This window comes from Aphelocoma coerulescens, chromosome 8 (assembly GCF_041296385.1).
Source record: "Aphelocoma coerulescens isolate FSJ_1873_10779 chromosome 8, UR_Acoe_1.0, whole genome shotgun sequence".
Lineage (NCBI taxonomy): Eukaryota > Metazoa > Chordata > Aves > Passeriformes > Corvidae > Aphelocoma > Aphelocoma coerulescens.
This window is the reverse complement of record NC_091022.1, coordinates 31,972,484-31,995,473: the sequence shown is the minus strand read 5'-3', so window position 1 is coordinate 31,995,473 and position 22,990 is coordinate 31,972,484. Positions and strand designations below refer to the sequence as shown.

Sequence of the window (22,990 nt, the reverse complement as noted above, 5' to 3'; positions counted from 1 at the left end):
GGTCCCCCCGAAGCCTCCTGGGGCTCTGCTGATCCCCAGGGCTGGTCCTGCTGCCCCATTCCAGCTCCAGTTCCTGTGGCAACTTTCCCTCAGCTGACAGAGCAGCTTCTCCTGCAGGAAGCTTTTAGGTTCTCAGCCAGGGATGGGCCAACTCATGGAAGTTCAGAGGCATTTACACAAAAGCAGCAGGAGGAGCAGGATCTCCCCTTTCAGGACCAGTTTGAGAACCCTGACCCATAACTAAACCAGCCTGCAGTTAATTCCAAGCTACACCAACTCAAAACCAGAGATATTTTGTCCCCAATGCTCCTGCCCCACCTCTGACCACCCTCCTTCCCATGCAGCAGCCCTGGTACTCCTCCTAATTCACTGAAGAATAATGAAAAACCCCAAACCCTCATCTTCTTCCCTTTAGTTTTCCATGTTCAGTATCCTGGCAAGTGCCTGTAGCAACCGGATTGGTGCATCCCTTCACGGAACAAAGGGAACAGCAGGAATCCAGCACTTCTGGAAATTACAGCAGGTATTGAGCTGCCTCTGTTCAACACAAAAGTCTGACCCCAGCTCTTCCAGTTTTGGGATCAGAAGATCTCATTCTCTCACTTACATTTCACTCCAACATTACAAAGGCTGAATTAACAAAAAACATTCTCTTTCAGCTGCTAATCAAGCTTTTCAGCCCCAATCTTTTCTTCTCAGAAGGCATTAAAATACTTATTTTGGAGAAAATCTGTGTGTATCAGCATTCCCTCCACCAAAACCACCCCGTAAGCAGCTTAAAGAAGGATATTGTAACACTCACAAAGCTTCAGCTGATCTTAAGTTAGAGATATTTTCCTTCCAGTTTATGCCTGGAACAAACTTCTCACATGTTGGAATACGAGGAATCATGTAAAAGTAAAAAGAACCCTAACAAAGGTTATTAATCCCAAATTTTATATATATTCAAAATATTTTTTTTTCCTTTGTCTGTCCTGTATTCAAATCACTTCTGCAAAAGTGAAGCAGCACTTTTGGTGAATTTAGTTTCACTTTCTGGTCTCCCCCACTGACTACCCAGGCTCAGCCCTGCCTTCTGAAGAGCCTTCCTGTCCAACTCAACAGGTTTCAGTTTTATTGGGCTTTTAAGTTGGTGTCTGTAGCTAAATATCTACACCACAACATTTTAGGATCGTTCCAGAGTGAAGGATGAGCTCCTGTGCGTCCCTTCAGAAAGGTCAGCACAAGATTTTCCACTGGGAGAGGAGGATGGGAAAGAGGGCAAGAAGCACATCAGTCTTATACCTTCCCATCCACATTTTCACCATCTGCAGCTCCTCCAGGCCGTGGTTGACACCAGAGCTATGAGGAAACGCCATGCTAAGGAGAATTCCCACTCTGCTCCCTCCATATTTCCTAAGTTCACAGAATCCTGGAATGGTTTGGGCTGCAAGGAACCCTAAAACCATCCAGTTCCAACTTCTTTCCATGGGCAGGGACACAAAGCGAGCTGGGAACTGTATCCAGGACGTTGCTCCTGCTTAAATCACTCAGAGTATTAATTTTTTTTTTAATTGTTACTGTTTCTCCACACAGATGCAACAGTTGCCTGCACAACTCAGTGGCTGGGAATGAACTCCAGGTGCTGCTGCTCCTGAACTCATCCACAAGTGGATCAAAGGCTCCTCCTGGCCCTTCACCTCAAACAGAGATGCCAAAACAGGACAAGGAATTCACCTTCAAAAAAGCAAAGATGAAAACCCCTGCTCCTCTCTGAGTGTGATATCAAGACTGATACGGAGCAAAGGCCTCATCCACTGGAACAACATCCATGAAGGGAAAAGCCAAACATGCCCAGCCCCACATCCCAGTGGGATTTCCCTGCCCTGGGCAGCACAAACCCCCAGCCCTCGGTGCTGTCACTGCTGTGACGTCGACGTGAGGACGTGACACCGAGTAGGAAGTTACTCATGGCTCAGCCCCACAGGACACAGCGCCGGGAACCCACGGAACAGCGAGATTTATCCCAGGATATTGGGGCGAAGGAACAAAAAAATGAACAAAATGTACAAAAACTCGAGCCAAAGATCCCGAATACTCTGATGCCCAGAACACAGGCCCCCACTGTCTCTCCAACTTTGTAGAAGGCAGGAGTTTAATATCCACATTTTTTGGAATCACACGGGGATCAGACCCGTGATTCCCTCTCGAGATACAGAACCACACAGGCAGGTTCTTAAAACTTCTAAGATTAGCTCAGGACGTGTTGTCCCAACAACAGGAAGACTGGTCCATTAAAGTTTTGGTTTGGGAGGAAAAGATAAAATAATTTAAGGAAAAATCCCTGTACATTCGGGAATTCCAAGGGAAGAAGCGTCATCTGTAAAATCTTCTAATCCTGACACTTCCAGCTTGACCTGGAAGCAACACCTGTCCCACAGATTTTACTTTTCCAACGCATACTTCCCAAATTTTCATTTCCAACACATTTGTCAACACTGCTGGAGCAGCAAACAGCCTCGAGATTGAGATCTGGGGACAATTCGGGGAAAACTTAATGGAATATCCATTCATCAGCCCTAATTCCCCTCCTCAAAGGGGAAGAGCTGATCCTATTGGGACGGGCAAATCCAACCCCCACCAATCCAACACTGCCATAAAGAGGCTTTTTACACCTTTCCCCACCGTTATTATATTATATCCCCATTACATCCCACAACATAAACCCCATTATCCCCAAATAACACCCCCCCACTCCCCGCAAATCCCGGGAATTCCTGCGTTTTCCACGAGAAACCTCTCCCTCCCAGGACACCGCGCTACCTTTTAAGCAATTCCCCTTTGTCTTAACGACTACAAAAAGATATTTAAAGGAAATAAAGCGATGTTTTAACATATGCGGTCCATAAAAAAAAAAAAAACAAAAAACGGGAGGCGCCGCGCTCGGTCCCGCCCGCAGCCCTCAGGGGCCTTCAGCCCCCGGGACGGCCCCGAACGGGGCCGTCCCGGGGGCTGAAGGCCCCTGAGGGCTGCGGGCGGGACCGCCGGTGCCCGCGGGCCTCCGGTCCCCACAACAAACTTGCGGCCCCGCGCAACAAGTTCCCAGGCAAGCCCCCACCGCACTCACCTCAGCCATGATCGCTGGTATTCCCGGGAAAGGGTCACATCGCCGGGAAGCGCCGCCGGGTCCCGGTGGGAGCGGCGGGAGCGGCGGGGACGGGACCGGGAGCGGCGGGGCGGGAGGGGCGTGGCCACGTTACGCACGACGTCACCGCGCACCGCGGGAAGCGGACAGGGTGCGTGCGGCTGCTGTCAGTCAGCGGAGGCCACGCCCACCGCGCCTGTCAGTCAACGGGAGGGCACGCCCCCCCTTCGCATGTCACAGCGCTGGGCCGAGCTGTCAGTCACGGTGGTGGCCACGCCCCCTTTACGTCACTCCGGCACACCGCATGTCACTTGGGGTATTGGCCACGCCCTCGCTGTCCCTCAAGGTCCAGGCAGAGCGCCTGTGTAACTCAGGGAGCAGCCCCCCTCTGTCAATCAAGGTCTAAGGCCACCTCCTTACACGTCAATCAAAGCGCAGACCGCTCCCCACCGCCTGCCACTCAGCGCACAGGCCGCGCCCCCTCGCCCGTCACCGAGAGCACACGCTCCGCCTGTCACTCACCCGCAAGGCCACGCCCCCGCCCCGCCGCGGCCCCTCATGCCCTTATATGTCATTGGCACAAGCCACGCCCCCTCGCGTGTCACTCAAGCCACCGGCCGCGCCCCCTTTGATGTCACTCACTGCCCAGGCCACGCCCCGGCCAGCGCGGAGCCTCCCGCTCGCCGCGGCCCCTCACGGTCCCGGAGGTGCCCTCCGGCCCCGCCCGCCGCCGGCACCGGCTCCACAGCATCGCCCCGCGCCGCTCTCGCTCGCCGTGCCGGTGCCCCCCTCCCGCCCGGCCGCCGTACTCACGCGGGGAGCCGCAGGGGGTGTCTCATCGGCCGTGAGGCGAACAGGGGGTCCTCGGGGAACGGGGGCTCCTGCTGGGCGTGAGGCCCTTGGGTGACACAATAATATCTCTAGGTTAAACACAAAACGCGAAAAGCCACCCCAGATAAGCAGAGAAAAGATCCAAAAGCAGTGTAAATTCACCGTGTCCTCCCTGCAGCCCCGGTGCCTCACCTGCCCGGCTCAGCGCTGTCCCCGGGCCGGCGCGGGGCAGCGCCCGGCGCGCCCGTCGGGCATCGCGGCTGCTGTCACAGCGAGGACACCGCGTCCCTGGGTTGTGTTAAACGCCTCGGCCGTGCCCCTGCAGAGCCGCGCGGCTCACGCACGCCCGGCGCCTCCGCCGAGGAGCCGCATCCCCAACCCTCACACGGTCCCTGCGGGCGGTGCCGAAAGAACCCGCGGGCGCGACTTTGCTGACTCAGGGGTGAACCCTCGAGCGAGGCGCTGCAGCCCCGCGGGAACGCCGAGCCGCCGGCGGGGCGGTGTCGCGGCGGGCGCGGGCAGCGCTGGTTCGGTGACACGGGGCGGGGGCGGGACCCGAACCGGGGCCCAGGGACGGCCCGGGGCTGCGGCCGCGAGCACAGCGCGGCCCGCGCACCGCGCAGCGACCAATCGGCGGCGTCCTTGCTGGCGGCCAATCGCCGCGCCGCGTCTTGGGCAGCGTTGTCATGGTAACGGTGCGACGCCATGGCGAGCCCCGCCGGGCCGCGGCCTTCGCCGTGAGTGAGCGACCGGATCGGGCCTAAACTTCAAAGTTATTGAAATCAAAAAGGCTTCAAAGCTTTTAAAATGCCTGGGAATAGAGGATAAATTATAATACAGAATCAATTATAATAGATCATTAATTATAATTAATGAATGGAAAAAATTCCTTTATTATAAATGGATTGCGTCCCTTAAAATGCTGAGTAATAGATAATACATTAAAATATGTAATAGATTATATGCGGTAATAAAGCATGATAATAAATTATATTTAATAAATTATGTAAATGTCCAAAACCCTAATTATAAATGGTTTGCATCCCTTAAAATAATTGGCAAGATATAATCAATTATAGTATGTAATAAATTATATTCTATACTAAGGCATAATGAATGAATGGTAAAAAGCCTTTATTATGAATGGCTTACATTTTTAAATGAATGGGCAATATATAATGAATTGTAATATATAATAAATTATATTCTATAATAAATTATAAGGCATAAGAAGTTATAACAAATAAATAGTCAAAAGCCCTTATTATAAAGGGTCTAAATTCTTTACAATAATTGGTAATTTATTATTATTATTAATTATAATATACAATTATTATATATTCATTATTATACTATAATTAATTATTATATATAATAAATTATAATAAATGGCTGCAGTCTTTTCTTATAAATGGTTTACATCCCTTAAAATAATTTGTGATATATAAGAAATTATAATGTCTAATACATTATACTTATAATTATATTCTATAATAAATCATAATATATAATAAGTTATAATAAATAAAGGATAAAAAGCCTTCATTATAAACGGTTTACACCCCTTAAAATAATTGGTAATATATAATAAATTATAATATGTTATAAATTACATTCTGTAATAAGTCACAATAAGTTATGATAGATAAATAAATGGTAAAAAATGCTTTATTTATTATATTATTACATTTATTATGAAGTGGTTTAGTTGCCTTAAAATAATTGGCAACCAATAATTAATAAATTTGTATTTTATTATTATATTATATTATATATAATTATATAAATTATATAAAATACATATTTATTAATTATTGATTGCCAATTATTTATATATTTATATTTATATTGATTAGCAATTTATATATATTATATATATTTAATACATAATTATATAATTAATAAATATGTAATTAATAATATGTATTATAATCAATTATAATACATAAGAAACAGTAAGAATCCTTTACTATAAATGGTTAAAATCCTTTAAAATAATTGGTTACATATAATAAATAAATGTATAAGGAGCTGTAAAAACCCTTTAAAACAATTGGTTACATATAATAAATAAATGCATAAGGAGCTGTAAAAATCCTTTAAAATAATTGTTACATATAATAAATAAATGTATAAGGAGCTGTAAAAACCCTTTAAAATAATTGGTTACATATAATAAATGATCATGTATAAGGAGCTGTAAAAATCCTTTAAAATAATCGTTACATATAATAAATGATCATGTATAAGGAGCTGTAAAAATCCTTTAAAATAATTGTTACATATAATAAATAAATGCATAAGGAGCTGTAAAAACCCTTTAAAACAATTGGTTACATATAATAAATAAACGTAGAAGGAGCTGTAAAAACCCTTTATTATAAATGGTTTACATCCTTTACAATAATTGCTAGTGTGTAGTACATTACCATACATTGGGATAACAAACAATAAATAAACGGTACAAACCTTTAGCTCCAATTGGCTACTTTATAAGCAGAACTTTGTAGGAATATTGCCGATTTTAGGAACGTGAGGTGCCCTCCCAGGGCGCTGCCCTGCAGCAGCCCCACATGTGCTCTGGGTGGGGTTAGCGGTGACGTTCTGGGACCACTGCAGCCCTTTCTGTTCCATGGCCCTTTATCCTCAGCCGCCTCTTTAGTGCCATCCTTTCTGCCAAGGCCTGGCTGGGCGCTTCTTCCCGCTTTCTCAGGGTCCCTGTGGGTGATTCCAGGGCAGGAGTGGGAGCAGGAGTGGGATGTGCCCCCCGCCGCCGAGACAGCACCAGCACCAAGGCCCTGAATTCCCGGAGAACTTCCCCGGCTTCCGAGGGAAAAGCCGCGCGCACGGGGGTCCTGGTGGGCAGCCAGGGAGCTGTGCAGGTGAGATGATCCATGAACACCCTTGGGAAAGGTGGGAAGAGGCCAGAATCCACCTGCAGGGAAACGGCAGAACCCTGGCATGGGTTCATCCCATTGGCATGGGCAGGGACAGCTCCCACCATCCCAGGGTGCTCCAGGCTGGCCTTGGACACTTCAGGGATCCAGGGGCAGCCAGAGCTTCACAATAATTAACACTTCTAAGCTGGAACTTATTTCAGCAGTAGCACCTCCATGTCTTCACCCAAAACCCCAAAGATTCCCAAAAGATACAACCTGGGAATCATTTAAACACCTCACTGACCTTCCTGCACTAAAATATTTTAAATGCTGTCAATAAAAAAATGTGTAATTGTTCACCTTATTTATTTGGCTGCGCTGTTAATTGGACTGGAATAGTCAGAATCAATAATTCACCCTTGGTGGTCATTATGGAATAAATGAGCTGGAAAAGCCACAGGGAGAAGCAGGACAAGTGGGTCTGGCAATGACAGGAATGGGGCTTTTCCCAAAGAATCCCAGCAAACTCGAGCTGGTCCCTGCAGGAAAGCAGGAATGAAACCCCTTCCAAGTGCCCTCCCTGTTGCTTGGGTTGGGAACACAGGGAAATTATCCTGATTATTTAAATATTTCTTTAGGTTTTTGATGATGAAGGGAAGAACGTGACACCCCACCCCCTCTTCCAGCCAGACCCAAATACTGCTGTACCCAGGCAAGAAAAGCTTTATTTTAAAGTATTTTATCTGTTTTAGTGATATTTATTAAGTGCAGCCAACCTTTTATGCAAAATTATAAAATACATCAATTAAACTAGCAAATTAAAATATTAAAAGTATCAGTTCTACTAACAAAATATTGTTAACATAATAAGAATTCTCTGGTTTAATATGATCTAAGCAAGTTACCTCTGTGTGGTTATGTGCATCCATCTGCAAAAATTCTCTTCAACAAAAAACTTGGAGTTAAAACTCCTAAATTGTGTTTCACTACATACTTTGATTTACAAAATCCAGCACAGAGGGAAAAAAACAGTCAGTGGACTTTGGGCTGACCAACTCATTTAAGTATTGCAAAGAGGGTAAATAATTATTGGTGTTTTAAATGAAAAGTCCTGAGCCACAGCATTATCAAAATGCAAGAAATAGTTGTAATTATTTATGATTTATGATTTATAATTACAATTGTAAATATGGATTTCTGGGATGAAGTGATTGCTGGTTTTGCCATGTTTCCCAGACTGGTTGTTCCAAAGGATAATCCCAGGGGCTGGGATATCAACCAGGAGCAAATACAAATTTAAAATTACTTTAAAGTACAAAATATCTCTTGAAGATAAACACTTTTTTAGGTTTTTTGTGACAATTTCTGCTTGTTTCTTGTCCCTGAAGGACACATGGAAGCAGCACTTGGATATCAAACTTATCAACAACCGAGTTTGGCTTAGATGAAACAGAACCTCAACAAGACCCAACTTTGAGCTTGTCTGGTAAAGAACACGCCCAATAATTATAAATTTAAACTGTTCTGGGATTTATGAGACCCTGAGCCAGCCCAGGGCCTTACAGCCCTTAGAGAATTAATTTGTCTTCTCTTAATTTAGAGCAGAAAAGGTCTTGTTTGTTGCCCTGGTGTTTCAGGTGTAGAAGCAGCCCTGACAGAAGCAGAGCTGGAGCAGAGGGTGGATATTTACCTGTCAGAGACAGACACGCTCTGGATGTTGGATCTGCCAACTGCTGTGGTGTCCACGGAGGCAGAGGAAGCTGGCAGAGTTCTGTAAGTCAGCTGGCACCCGTTTCTCTGTGTGCAAAGCCTCTTGGATAAGGCTCCATTTCTTACAGCTCCACGTTCTTAATGAAATTCTTACTCCCTTCCACTGAAAAGTGATGGCAGGTTAGGAAAATCCAGGGATGGAGGAGGGTGATAATTAAATTCTCACAAAGACAGTAAGAAATGTCAAACTGCTGCATTGATTCTTGTGTGTAGCTTCTAATTATTTATTAATTAAGAAGAGTTAAACATAGCAGGCAGCTCCCCTGGGTCCTCCCTGAACTACCATAACTTTGGTGGAAATGCTGAAATAAGAAAGGAGAAGTTTCCTTTTTGTCTCTTGATGCTGTGCCTTTCCCTCCCGAGTGATGGGAGCTCTGAACTCTGAATTCCCCCAAAGTTCACAGGCAGCTGGAGTAGGGATTTTTGCTGGTTTTGGGTTCTGTTCTCCACAGACCATTCCTGTTTTAGAGCAGCATCACAAAGATCAGAAAGAGCTGCTGAAATAACACCCAGCAATCCAAAAAGCCAGAAATTTAAGACATGGAAAAGCCTCTCCTGATCAACTCCTGGTTAAAGACACTGAGAATTCCAGGCAAAATTTTTCCAGGGAGTCAGCTCTCAGTGTTTCCTTTGTTTTCCAGGGAGAGGAATAAGATTTATGTGGAGATTTGCAATGCTAAAATTGACAGTGAGTATTTTGAAGAAAAAATGGTGCAAACCATCTCTGGAGCTGCCAAAACCAAGGAGGTGCAATGTGAGACAATCACCACGGCAGAGAAAGGTAAACCTGGGCAGGATACTGAGAAAAGGGATTTTTTTTACTTTCATCTCTAAGCAGGAGATGTTTCCTTGACTTTCACTTCCAGAGCTTTAAGTTCAGACAGGACAGTGTGGTTTGTGGTGGTCGTTTCTGCCCCTCCTAAATCTTGATTTTGGTGCTGGAACACTGAATCCATTGCAATAAAATCGGTATTAACACTCCCAGAGAGCTGCTGTGCCCTGCCTGCCTCGGCACTGTCCAGCTAATCCTCACCTCTTCCCTTGAAATAGCAAAGGACACAGTTCCCTTTCTGCCCCCTTGACTTTTCAGGTTTCTATTTCTGTTGGCCACAATGCAAAGAAGAGAACCTGTGGCAGGGGATTTAAAACCTTGGGGAACACAGGACACCTTGGCAGGCTCAGTGCAATTTTACAGGATGTACAACCTCAGTGCTCTAAAAACCATTGTAGAGGAATCTCTGAGATGTGCACGGGGTGAGCTTTGCCTCACTGGGGGCATTTTTGTGTGTAAGAGGCCAAAAAAATTATGGGCAAAGCTGTTCCAAACATTTTGTGTCTGTTAATGTATGTAAAACGAGGGAATAAACACCAAAAGTAGATAATAATCTGTTTTGAAAAGATATTTGCCACTTTTTTGTGTGCCTTGAGCATCAGCAGGGCTCATTCCAACCCCTGAGCACATCAAGGCTAGGTTTGGGTGAGAGCTGGCCCTGCCCAAGGGGAGCCACACCCCAAAAAACCCCCGATGGAGCTGCAGCAATCATACAACAGGAGGAGCTTTAGAGAATTTTATCTGCTTTAATGATTTGTATTAAGCACGGGCAACCTTTTTTATAAATTTGTAAAATAGGGCAATTAAAAGATGAAATGAAAATATTAAATCAAAAACATCAGTTCAAATACCAACATGTTTGGAACCAGAGCTGGTTCCAAAGCCCCCCAGCCCAGCAGTTGGGGTGTAGAGCACACAGCAAAGCTTTGCTGGGCTGTAGGAAGCTCCTTGCAAAAATGGACCAAAACAAGAGACCTGTGTGACGGGGAAATTCATTCCCAGGGACGATGGTGACTTCCTGGGACTTTGACAATTCACTGGATGCCTCAGAAACAGAACCTACAGAGCCAGAAGAACCCACAGACACAGAAGAGAAGAGCAGCAAATCTCCCACAGCTGAAAAGCACGGTCAGGCTGTGGCTGTCCCTTCTGCCAGAGGTAACATTTTACATTTCTGCTCTGTTTTCATCCTCCTAAACAGGCACATCCCTGTGATTTGTGGGGAAAACTTCCAGAAAAACACGTTTGGCCTGCCTGGAACCTGCAAGAGAGTTTGCTAAAGAACCTTGGACAGGGTTGCACTTCTCTGTACATTGCCATCAGAAATTATCTTAAATGAAGATAAATACTCAGGGGTAAGGTTTGCTGGTACTCACTTAAATAAGCAGAAGCAAAACACCAGTAGTGAAAAATTCCAGAAGTATCTGAGCAATGAAAGAAAACAAAATTAAAGCGAGAAAAAATTCATAGTGAAAGTATTTTTTTGAATTCTCTGCTTTTTGCAGGTGGAGGAGAATTCTTATCCCTTGATTTTTCTGTGTGAAGTTTTAGCACGTTCAAAGCATTTATATCCCATTTATCTCTTATCAGGCAGCACGGGCCTGTTGGACCCTATGATCCTTATGGATCCATTCCACCTTGGAATATCCCATGATTCTGTGATTCAACTTCTTCCATAATCATTCCAGAAAGTGCTGTTCCTGCCAGGAGCCACGAGGAGAGAGAATGCCTTTCAGAAGCCATCTTAACATCAGAAAACCTGAAGCAGGATTTAGTTGTCATGGAGAGGATTCTCATGGAGAATATTTTTCAGCCCAAACTTGCACTTTATCGGCAGATTCCTGTCCTTATAGGTTTGTTCCTTGCTCAGTGCCCTCTTTCCAGCCATAAATTCCTCACTTCCCACAGAAATGCCTCACTTTTTGCTGGGCAGCTAAACCCACTCGTTAAACACCTGCAGCAGACCTGGCACGCTCCAGCCCAATCCAGCTCTCTGCTCTGTCCCCAGCCACTTTTAGTCACAGTTTTAGAAGTTAGGATGTCTTAACTCCTCAAGTCTTCATTTCTTTTATTTTCCCCTGCAAAATATTTGCTGAAAGGGCAAATTTTTCTTCTGGTGTGAATGTCTGGAGTGGGATAAGTGAAATGTTTCTACTCAGACTCTACCACATCTGTGCATTTTAGAGCCTGATGTTACCTCAGACACTGAGAGGGAAGAAGGTGAAGAGGAAGAGGATGAGGAGGAAAAGAAGGATGAGAAAAAGCAAGAGGAAACACCCTTTAAATCATCAACTTTGTCAGATGTAAATCAAAGCCCAGCAGAAGCTGCAGCTCCCAGCCTGGAGCAGCTGTGGTCATACAGGTGTGATTTAACCAGTGGTCACAGCGTGAGCAGCATGGCTTGGAACAAAGTGAACCCTGTGAGTTAAAAAATCCTTCCTGAGCTGGTCCCAAACTGGGACAAGCAATTGGTGGTGGGAATAAACTCCTGACTGAGGTGTGCTTTGCTGGGAGGGATCTCAGAGAGATGCATCCAACCCCTCACTCTTGCTGCCTTAATCTACAGGTTGCACTAGGCTTTCCCTGCACAGGGATCACCACGGCTTTAACTGGCTCAGAATTTCATTGATTGCTCCAGTTTGCCCTGAACAGCAATGTTAATAGACTTAGTCTGTTCTAGAATTGAAATTTAACCCCTGCTGCTAAACTTTATTATCACTGAGGGAGTTTATTTCTGATAGTTTAGACATCACATCTTTGTCTCTAACAGTAACCTCCCAAAAAAGCAGCATTCCTCAAAACAAGATGCACAATAACAGCACAGAAGCCGAAACTTCTTTAATCTGGTCACGTAAAGCTCAGTTTTCCCAACAGAACTCACTTATGGCCAAACAAAAATAATGAATGGAAGAAAGGTAAAAGGCAGCTGAGGATGAGAAACAGAAACCCAGTGAGGGAAAAAAAAAGAAAATAAAGACCATTTCATACTTTTAGTACACCAGATCTCCAGGTATTAAAAAGTTTAGACACATTTAGAGACTTCAGTTTGAGAACCCAGGGCAAGCAAACAGCTCCTTTTAAAGTGTGAGTTTCACAAACTACTTGTTGAGTACAGGGAAAGAAAAATTAATGGAGCTGAAGGCTAAAGACTTGCTGCTGGTTTTTACTTCTGCCTGTGGAAAGCAATGAAGGGAATTCACTGGACTGTGGAAAGCTAAAAGCCAGGAGTTTGAGGTGCTCTCTGAAGCTCCTTTTACAGCCAACCTTGAGAGAGAAAACCAGAAGCATTCTTATGTACTCCATTAAATGAAGCACATTAGATTATGGTTATAGAACAACGTGTATCCTGTTGCTTTATATCCTGTGTGATTCTCCCTGCATAGGGCAGGAGCTTTGTCACTCCAGACTTTGCCTTGAGAGCCGCTGTTAACACAGAGGTGCCTGTGGAAATGTCCTGCTGAGCTTGGAGTTGAACTGACATATTCCTGTTGCTCTGTGCTTGCAGGATCTCTTAGCAGTTGGTTACAGAGAGTTTGTTTCTCAGGATCAGAAGGGAGGCCTGGCTTGCTGTTGGTCACTGAAGAACCCCATGGTAACGAGCCCCTTTGTTTGCTTTTTCTGCAATGTGCTTTTCTCTGCACAATTTCTGCTTTGTTTCCCTTTTAACTGCAATTACCTACTCTAACTTCTCACAACACTGTCAAAAAGAGAGGAAAATTTGTAGTTGTAACATTTACACCTCTGCAGATCCATCTGAAAAGGGATCCTTTTAAAACCAGCCATTAAAAAAATATTTGGAAATCTTAGTTACAAAGTGTCCCAGTGAAAAAACTCTGATTGCCATAAATGACAACACTTCAGTTTGATTTCTTCTACAAACTTCTCTTGGCCAAAACTGCATTAGACTAATTTAAACCAGGCAGAGTCAAATTTCTGATGTATCTTTACCACATCAAATACTCTCATGATTCCCTGCTGTCACCACAGACATTTTTAGGTATTTAGTTTGGAGCAGTAGCCTCACCTACTTCCCAGGGTCATATTTCTGCACAATCTTTTCCCTAATTTTATCAGTTGCAGCAAGACATACAAGGAGCCAGTCAGAATAGAGAATAATTTCGGGTCGCTGTGGCCACCACCACTTGAGTTTTCCAGCAGAAATTTAGTGCCCAGTGTTAAGAAAAGAGAGGTAAATAATAACCCAACTCACAACATGGTTGTATTTCTCTCCTGGGCAGTGGCCAGAGCGCATTTTCCGCTGTGAGCACGGTGTTACTGCTGTGGATTTTTCCCTGGCAAGCCCAAATCTCTTGGCAGTTGGGATGGCCAATGGACACGTGGCCATCTACGATGTCCGGAGCCGGAACGCCGCCGCGCTGCTGGACAGCAGGTCAGGCTGGGAGCCCCCATCTCCTCCCACCTGGGGCACCTCTGAGCGAGCAAACCTGGGAAAGGGGCAACAAAGGAGTCCCATTCCCTCATTTTTTAAGGAATTGCAACAAGTTACCCCACCTATCATTTCTACTCCATGTCCTAACTAGGACAATCCAACCCTGGACAACAAATCCTTACAGGAGACCAGTGGTAGCTTTTGGTGCTTTCTCTCTGATCCCTCTTGCCAAAAATGGAGAGAACATCAGAATAAGTGAGGGGTGAGCAGGAATTAAGAAGAAAATGAGAGAGGGGATGGGAGCATGATGAGGGAAACACTTGCCCTAAGGGCAGCTCCCCAGGTCTCAGGAACTCTCCTGCAAAGTGCAGACTGATTTCACGGTGCAGGTGTTACTGAAAGGTGGCAGCACATAAACCAGTGCCCTGAAACTGATTATCAAACATGTTTAAAAAAGGAGACATTTTCCTGGAGAAAACAAACAATGCTCAGACCATTTTTTAAAAGAAAAGCTAAACACTTCTGTCATAAGACTTAACGCTCATTACAAAGTGGAAGCTTAATTATTTTGGAAATATATTGCCTTGTCTTTGCTCATATATGATTTACCACATGCATTTTTTTTTGTCCCAGTGCATCCCTAAATAAACACACAGGTCCTGTGTGGCAGCTGAGGTGGGTGGAACAGGACAGAGGTGTGACAGGAGGTGACAAGAAAGAGAGACTGATGTGTATCTCGGGAGATGGGCGAATGACCCAGTGGTTCATACAGCAAAGGCTGGATTGCTTTGGTGAGCACCTGAAACTGCTCTCTTTCATTTCAGCTGACATTCCTCACACCAGTTATCCCACAAAACATTTAAGAGCTGCTGGGCACTGCAAAGCAGCACGAGTTCCCCACACCTGTTTGACACAACCTTTGCTCTTTGCACAGATGTGATGACAATCAAGCGAACACAAAGCAGGAAGAAAAAATTACCAGGTGAGAGAGAAAGGAAAAGTGAAGCTCCCATATCTCAACAGGCAGCTGGAATGTGCTTCGACTTCCATCCAGAGGTAGGCTCAGAAAGCCCATCCTGGCTGAAGTATTACCCAGGAAAACTCTGCAGCAGAGGAGGGATGCTCAGCTGGAGCTGCTTTAATGGGAACTAGCCAGGGACTTGGCACTGGCATTTAAAGCATATTAATTTTGAAATAAATTGCTTCCTAGCTACTGAGAGCTACCCCAATTGGGTGAAATGGTAAAACAAGCCCTGTCCTCCCAGCCCTGTTACATTTCCTTGGATGGGCCCTGGGGCACTTTCCCCTCTGCATGTTGGCCAAGGCTGGGAGAATTTGTTCAACACCTCCCATGTCCAGGACTCAGCTGTGCTTCTCTTCATCCAGCTGAGTATTTCCTCCACAGAGCACTCAAAGAATACATGTGTTTTCCACATGGATTGCTGAAAATCCAAGATTTTCAGGAGTCAAAAGCTCCTGATGGAGAACACACCCAGCAAATGTCCAACGTTGTGGGCCCCTTTACCCACCACACACAGGAGCTCCTCCTTGGCTCTGCAGAGCACTGGCTCTGAACTCATCCAGCCCTGGATGATTTCTGCATGAGTGATAAATTCATCCAGCCTAGGCTCCTTTTCCCTTTCTTTCAGGACACTGATATTTTTCTTGCTGGAACAGAAGAGGGCCACATCCACTTGTGCTCTTGCTCAGGCCAGGAGCAGATTCTGGGGACATACAGGGGCCATAAGGTGAGTGATACACTGTAAACAAGGACAGCAGGAACTGTTCAATTCAGTTCAAAAATGTAACAGTTTCTTTGCTTATATTTAGTAAATATAATATGTGCAACAACGGAAACCTAAACTTCTTCTCTTATATTAGGAATGAATTCCCACAGCATAAAGTATCACAGTCTTACAGGATTACTTTCTCCACTAAAAGGATTTTTTCAAATAACTCACTAAAACTGGTACTATAAACCGGTTTAAAGCTTTAGTTCTGGTTTTATTTTAAGACAGCAATCAGAAATCTGATTGGCCTGTACAGTTAAATAATCTTATCTCTGGGTAGCTCTAGAATAGATTCTGTAGCTCTGCAACAACACCAAGTTCTGTTTTGTTTCTCTCCCAGCAGGGTCCCGTGTACAAAGTTTCCTGGAACCCCTCAAGCACGGACATGTTCCTCAGCTGCTCTGCAGACTGGAGCATCCTTTTATGGCACCGGGATTCCCACACCCCTCTTTTAACTTTCACTTCTGTCACAGCTTTTGTTCATGACATCAAGTGGGCTCCAAAATCAGCCCTCATCTTCGCAGCAGTGAATGAGAGGAGGGTGGAGATTTGGGATCTGAGTGTCAGCATGTGAGTAATGACTTTTCTCAAAGAAGATTCTGAAATTTAATTGGCACACGTTACCTCATCAGTGTTTTTATCAGATCATTACAGCTCCACACTTTGCTTGCTCAAACTATTGCAGTTTGAAATACTCATTGTGTAAAAGGAGATGGTAGCTCCCAGAGATTTGGGGTTAGAAGAGGAGCTGGATGCCTCATGGAGCTGATAAAGTGTAAAATTGCCCTTTTCCTGCAGAAACCATGGCAGAGCTAGAAGGAAAAATAACAAAAACTGAGCTGCTTTTATAAAGATTGGATGGTCTGAAGTTGAGATGACTCAGTTACCTGTGGGCTTGTCCAGCTGGTCTGGACTTTGTGTTACTGACAGTGTGAAGCCCTGGTGGATCCAGAGCCCTGCCACATAATGCAAATTATTCATATAATGAAAATATTAACCACCACTCTCCAAGTTAGGACAGATTTTAAGCAAGCAGGATATCTTAGTTAACAGCATGTTCTGGCAGAGCCCAAACCAAACACTGCCTCACTTCCCAGTTTTTGAGATAATCTAGAAGACAGAAAGTGAGATGTGCAGCTTTTCAGCTGGTACATACATGGTACCTGTTCCTTCTTGGGTTGCAGCTTCAACCCCGTGCTCTCCTGTGCTGCCAGCCCCGAAGGGAATCTCAGCTCCATCCTCTTTGCCAAGAACGCCGAGTGCCTGCTGCTGGGGGACAGCTGTGGGCAGGTGGGAGTGTGGCAGCTGCACAACCTGGCTGCTCCCAGCACCAAGGTATGGCTGTGCTGAGGGCCAGGCCTGCCCGGGGCCGCATTCCTCAGCAAGGCAATTCTGGGAAACACCCAACTAGGGAACATCGGAGTAGGTGGGATCACAATTCCAGCACCAGGCTAAAACTGAGGTGGGTCCTGCTCCTCTGCTGCCACACCACTGGAAGTTCATTGCCTTTTTAAACAAGATACATGTTTGCATGCTGCCAAATAGGACAGCACAAATGCAACCCAACCTGGCCTGCCAAAAAGTGGTGTTTTCCAGGACAGGTGAGCACAGCATTAACAGAATTCCGAGGAAGAACCGGCTCCTTTTCCTCTTGTTTTCCAGGTTGGTTCCTTGTGTGACATCGTGTCTCCTGCTGGAGCTGTTTAACAGTAGCTGATATCCCTTCTCCTTTGGGAAACAGCAGGAAAGACTTGCTGTAGTATGAACATAAACTGGTTATCCCTTTTTAATCATTAAAATTTCTCTTTGAAGCACACTGCTTAGAAACTTCTTTCAAACACCCTAAATTTCCTCCTGGAAGTCCCCTCGTTGCACTATCAGTGCTCATACATGGATGGCCTTCTCTGCAATTCTGATCATGGAAAGGTCTCTGTTTCTTTCCTCCTGGGGCCTTTATCCCTTTCTGGTTTTCCCCCAAGGTCTTTTCTCCCCGGGTTGGAAGCAGGCAGCGTTTGGCTGTCTAGGCTGGCTTTTTCTGGGGGCAGAGCAGAAGAAACAGAAAATAACCGCCCAGCTGGAGAATTTTCAGGAACTTCCTGCCCACAGGAAATAGGGAGCATCTCCAGAGGAGCGATTAAGCACAAGTTGTAGCCCTGCTGCTGAGCACATCATGTATGGAAACATGTATTTTATAGATGCAGAACATCCAGCCTCTCTCATTATCCTGACAATAAACACCCAACACTCAAACACATCACTGAATTAAGGATCATTTGTGATGCATTAACATCCACTTCCTTCTGTGTGCTGCACATCACAGGGGACGTGCAAACTGCTCCCGACATAAAATTCATCTTGGTGTGTTTCAGAGAAAGACACTCGTTAGGGTGAATCATTTGTTAATCATTATTATAAATCTGACCAAAATACACCCTGTATTTTCCATCCATGCCCATGACTGTTTGCTCACTGCTAAAAAACAAGCTGTAACACATCATAACCCACCCTGCACACAGTGAAAGTTAATTAACTGTAACATTATGGTGCTGCAAAACCCTCGTGGTGCTAGGAAGGGCTCAAGATCTCCAGAAGATCTCAAAGATCTCTTGTATATTTTGTCCTTAAACATGGAATTTCTGACCATGTAACTGAGAAATTTCCTCCTAAAGGCATTGTATTGCACGGATTTTTATGGAAATATAAAGACACTGAAGCCAACATTAGGAACCAATAACTCAGACCCAACCTCTGCTCCCACAGCAGAGTGACCCAGCTCCATATGCTGCAGGATCATGTCCTATCACTTGGCACACTGGGAATCCTGGCTGGGATACCTATATATGCCACAAACTCCCGCTCTGGAGTGGATTTTCTCAGCACTGCCTGGCACTGGCAGGGTTTTCCCCACAAGCATCCACAGTCACCAGCAAACAAGGTGGGGGAATGGGGAGGTGCACACATCACGGGAAGGAGTTAGCTCCCTTTTTCTTTGGGATCACCAACACAAAGACTCCAGTCAGGACTGGGCATCAGGCTGTGCAACACACCAGTGTGGGGCACACAGACACCAAACCCATTAAGCACAAATCACGTCATAAACACCCTTTTGTTCTGGCAGCACACACATTAACTGCATCCACCTAAGCCATACCCCATAAACATGCTACACCTCAGGTGTTCCCAGTAAAGCAGCTACGTAGACCTAAGAAATCTTTAATACCTGACTGAGATCCCAAAGCACTTCAAGCATGACCAGAAACAAGCAGTTTATTTGTTTTTAGCAAACATTAAGTCACCCTCAGAGTGAGCCGTTACTCAGCGGAGTGGACGGACCGTCACTATAAATGGGAAGGTTCCAGCAGAATTCCCCACTCACTCCCTTCTGCCCTGCCCACACCCAGCTGGGAAGCACCAGGTTGGCAGCATGAGGGGCACGGTGCTGGCACTGGCTTGCCTCGTTCTCCTGCTCCTGGCACGGGAAGGAAAAGGGGAAGGGAACACGGTGAGGCTCTGCGGGAGAGACTTCATCAGAGCCGTGGTCTTCACGTGCGGCGGCTCGCGCTGGAAGAGGCACCTCACTGAGCACCACGACCTGGGGGGTGAGTACCAATTAAAGCATCCCAGGCTCATCCCTGCCCGCTGCACCTGCATCCCAGGGGATCCAAGGGGACTGGGAAGCAGCACATCCCCTGCTCCCCTCAATCCGTGCAGCTCGGGCTGTGCTGGGAGGCAGCCAGCGAAGAGCTGCAACTCCTCGTGTTCCCTCTGCGTGCAGCTGGTCTGGCTCAGTTTCCTGGGCTATTTCGCTAAAGAAAAATCATTTAGACCAAGCTTTTCCAAGCTCACCTGAGCAACAGGATTCAAGGCTATCACTGAAAATCTCTCTGCCATCACATTTCAAGTGGCAGTGACAAGTTTCACTGAAGTCGGTGCAAGTGTCTTACTGTGGTCTTCACTTTCCCCACCAGAAACCAGAAACTGTATTACAACTTTAAAACATTATTACTAAAACATGTTGAACAGTTACTCTGCAATTTAAGTACCTTCACGTTTCTGTGTATATTTATACTTATTAGCACATTTTTTGATACTCAGAAAATTTTGATTTGATAGTCAGAAAATTCAACGTGCACTGCTAGAAATTTGTACTCTGACAGATTAAAATAAATAGAGAACAAGAAAGTAACTGAGGCAGATGACAGCAACAGAGGCTTTCTGCACTTCCTACATCTGCATTTTTGGAATATTCTCATGTAGCAGCAGCTTTAAACAAACACAAAATTGGTAACATGGGCAACCACCTCCATAAAGTCTGTTGAAGAACCTTGTTTCTAAAAAGTGAGAACTGCTACACCTTTACAGACTCCACAAGGCCCAGCTGTACTGAGGTGTTTCAACTGCAGCTGAATTGTAATTTCTGTAGAAACACCCAGAACTGAAATCCTGGGTTGGATGATACCTTAATACATTCCCTGCATTTCAGGAAACCCACAGGTCCAGCCTCTGACACAGCAAATCACAGCTTTTCCTGGAGAAGCAAACCTATCAGTGTAAAACTCAAGGCAACATGGGACTCTCTTCACTAGAAATCCCTGAACACTGGGTTTTACCACGCTGATCACAGATTGTTCCTCACACATCTGCTCTCAGTGAGGAGTCAGTGATGTGGTGCTCCTATCAGAGAGTACCACTCAGCTCCCTGGCTGTAGGCTGGCCTGCCTTTCTAGTAAAGATAAAAAGCATAAATTACTCATCTTTCCATGACTTCTAACTTTTAGCTTCTCGCTTTCCTGCGACAGAGAGTGAAAACCCCCAGCATTTCCCACACGAGGACAAGGGTGACGCCGACTTCTCATCACACCCAGAGCAGAGGCTGGGGATCCACAGCCAAGAAGCCCAGGATGTCAAACCTGAGCAAGACTTGCAAAACACCAGCAAAGTTTCTGTGCTAAACAAGCGTGAGGCAGTCGAGCTGCTCACCACATCCTGCTGCAACGTGGGCTGCAGCAGGAGAGAGATCAGCTCCCTGTGCTGAGATGCAGCAGCTCGGTGTCACAGCTCCCAGGGATTAAAATAATCATGACGTAAACCTCAGTTGGTTCAGTTGTGTTCTTTAATTGTAGCTTTACCCTTTTTGGGTGTTAAATGTCACAGGGCACACCAGCAAGTGGCTTCAGGTTGTCTGCATTTCACAGTGTTTACAGTGGGTTAGAGTTAAACTTTTAGTCATGAGTACAAGTATTTCTTCCCAACTAACTACTGTTCTGGTTTCAGCCTGGCACCTAAAATGTAGTAAAATAAGCAATTTGTGATAGGTTTGTTCTGTGGCTCAGGAAAATCTAACAGCAGGTTTCAGCTGGGAAATAGAGGTAGCAAAAAGTCTGGTTTCAGAATCAGAGCAAGGTCAGCCATACCCTATCTCAGTGGGGAATGGCTGCAACAGGAGAGACTTAGGACCATCAGCCCCAAAACCAGGCAGGCAAAACCCATGGTTTATTTCCTAATCCAGATACTTCCAGTCATGTTTCCTGGAGAACAGGGAAAACATTACTTACAGGGAATATTCTGAAAATATTTCTCCTACAGGAAGAGTTCTGAAAGCAGCAATCAGGTGCAAAACAACATATCACAGACATCCAATTCCCAGAGAAAATTCTGGGAAAGACCCTTATTACATTCACCCAGAGGCTCTCATTTCAAAGCAGGTGAGAGTACCTTGGTCCTTCACAGATGCTTTTAACAACAGAGACAGAAAGAGTTAGGCTGAATATTCGTTTCTCCTGCTGTTAAACTCGACTACCTCCCTATTCAAAATACACACCATAGACATTTGCCACAGCAAACAGCGAGGTGTTCTTGAACACAAATGAGGAAAATGTGTCAGTCCCAGGATCCCAGAGGCACCTGCTCCCGATCTGCAGGCTCTGCTCACCCAGCTGCCCAATGTGTGTCACCACCACGATCTTGTACCTGGGCACCCCCAGGTCTTTGACCCGCGCCTTAACAACCTGCAGAGAAAAACAAGGTTAATCCATACGTGTTCAAAGATGGGGACGGACTTACAGCAGGGCAAGGGGGAATGGTATTAAACTGACAAGAGGGCAGGGATGGATGGGATCTTGGGAAGGAATTGTTCCCTGGGAGGGTGGGCAGGCCCTGGCACAGGGTGCCCAGAGCAGCTGGGGCTGCCCCTGGATCCCTGGCAGTGCCCAAGGCCAGGCTGGACATTGGGGCTGGGAGCAGCCTGGGATAGTGGGAGGTGTCCCTGCCCATGGCAAGGATGAGGTTGGATGGGCTTTGAGGTCCCTCCCAACACAAACCAGTCTGTAAATCTATTCATTAACTCGTATATATAACTGTCTGTACTGCCCTCTGAGCAACCCTTGGGGCATCTCGACAGCCGCCTCCAGCCTTTATTGTACACTTTAGCGGTATTTTGGGGGGACATTCGGGGAGCCCCCAAGGCACCCATCGAGGTGACACCCCTGGAAGCACAGGGGAAGCACACATCCCCACCTCCGCGATGTCCCTGGCCGCCTCCCGGCACGGCCCCGCCTCGTAGCGCTGCTCCCGCAGGGCGCTCCCCACCACATCCCTCAGGATCTCGTCCACCGCCGCCACCGGGAAGCGCCTGGCAGGCCCTGGGAAGCAAAGCTCGGGTTTATGAGGGAAGAGCCGCCGCGCTGGAGGGATTTTGGAGGGGCAATCGAGACCCACCCGAGCCGGGCTCGGCGGGGCTTTCCCGGCCCTGCATCGCCCTCAGCCGCGGAGAGGAGGCGGAAGGGCGGCGGCGCCGGGAGCGGGGCCCGCCCGCCGCATTCCCGTCCCCGCCTCTATCCCGCCGCATTCCCGGCCCCCGGCATTCCCATCCTCGCGGCTTCGTGTTCCTGCGGCTCCCACGGTTCCCCATAGTTTCCACCCGTCCCTGTGTGTCCCCGCAGTCCTCACAGGTCCCCATGGCTGCCACGGGTCCCCACAGCTTCCACAGCTCCCTGCGTGTCCCCATGGCTTCCACAAAGTCCTACAGTCCCTGGTGCCCCCACAGCTTCCACAGCTCCCTGCGTGTCCCCATGGCTTCCACAAAGTCCTACAGTCCCTGGTGCCCCCACAGCTTCCACAGCTCCCTGTGTGTCCCTTCAGGTTCCCCAGGCTCCCGCCTGTCCCCATGTTTTCTGCAGGTGCCTGTATTCCTTTACAGTCCCCAGAGGGTCCCATGGCTCCCACATATCCCTACAGATTCCACAGGTCCCCATGGCTTCCACAGGTGCCTCTGTGTCCCTACGGTTCCCACAGGTCCCCAGAGCTCCCACGTGTCCCCACATACGCCTAAAGATCCCGTACGACCCCATGGACTCCACATGTCCCCACATGTCC

General features: G+C 46.5%; 4 protein-coding genes across 13 annotated transcripts in view; 2 read left to right on the top strand and 2 right to left on the bottom strand.

The window, feature by feature from the left end:
* Positions 1–4,439, bottom strand: part of MIER1 (MIER1 transcriptional regulator) — a 32,357-nt gene extending 27,918 nt beyond the window's left edge. For 2 of the 8 annotated variants that reach the window (XR_011152590.1, XM_069023645.1), the window contains exon 1: positions 3,107–3,840. Coding sequence is in view for 3 of the 8 variants with exons in the window: in XM_069023645.1 (XP_068879746.1) it covers positions 3,107–3,115 (9 nt within the window). In the remaining 5 variants the exon portion in view is untranslated. Of the gene's footprint in view, positions 1–403; positions 2,695–3,106; positions 3,841–3,937; positions 4,023–4,147 lie in introns of those variants that run through there. The other 6 variants (XM_069023652.1, XM_069023651.1, XM_069023650.1 and 3 more) reach the window with 5 other exon arrangements.
* Positions 4,440–4,617: 178 nt separating this feature from the next.
* On the top strand, positions 4,618–17,444 carry DNAI4 (dynein axonemal intermediate chain 4). The gene is made up of 17 exons (XM_069023644.1): positions 4,618–4,692; positions 6,690–6,837; positions 7,473–7,546; positions 8,223–8,320; positions 8,472–8,607; positions 9,246–9,385; positions 10,439–10,594; positions 11,125–11,289; positions 11,621–11,856; positions 12,942–13,028; positions 13,675–13,826; positions 14,460–14,617; positions 14,761–14,882; positions 15,476–15,574; positions 15,960–16,186; positions 16,801–16,951; positions 17,279–17,444. The coding sequence occupies exons 1-17, from the start codon at positions 4,661–4,663 to the stop codon at positions 17,321–17,323; spliced, it is 2,226 nt and encodes a 741-aa protein (XP_068879745.1). The 5' UTR covers positions 4,618–4,660; the 3' UTR covers positions 17,324–17,444.
* On the bottom strand, positions 10,548–22,406 carry DYNLT5 (dynein light chain Tctex-type family member 5). 3 transcript variants are annotated; one of them, XM_069023655.1, is made up of 4 exons: positions 22,334–22,406; positions 22,133–22,257; positions 21,438–21,624; positions 10,548–10,860 (listed from the first exon to the last, which is right to left on the bottom strand). In XM_069023655.1, exons 1-4 carry the CDS (start codon positions 22,368–22,370, stop codon positions 10,763–10,765), a joined length of 447 nt encoding a protein of 148 aa, XP_068879756.1. In that variant the 5' UTR covers positions 22,371–22,406; the 3' UTR covers positions 10,548–10,762. The 3 variants fall into 3 exon arrangements, with proteins under 3 accessions (XP_068879756.1, XP_068879755.1, XP_068879757.1); XM_069023654.1 differs by lacking the exon at positions 10,548–10,860 and adding an exon at positions 18,955–19,085; XM_069023656.1 differs by lacking the exon at positions 10,548–10,860 and having other exon boundaries at positions 20,712–21,624.
* On the top strand, positions 19,041–20,657 carry INSL5 (insulin like 5). The gene is made up of 2 exons (XM_069023657.1): positions 19,041–19,215; positions 20,416–20,657. Exons 1-2 carry the CDS (start codon positions 19,041–19,043, stop codon positions 20,649–20,651), a joined length of 411 nt encoding a protein of 136 aa, XP_068879758.1. The 3' UTR covers positions 20,652–20,657.
* Positions 22,407–22,990: the final 584 nt, after the last annotated feature.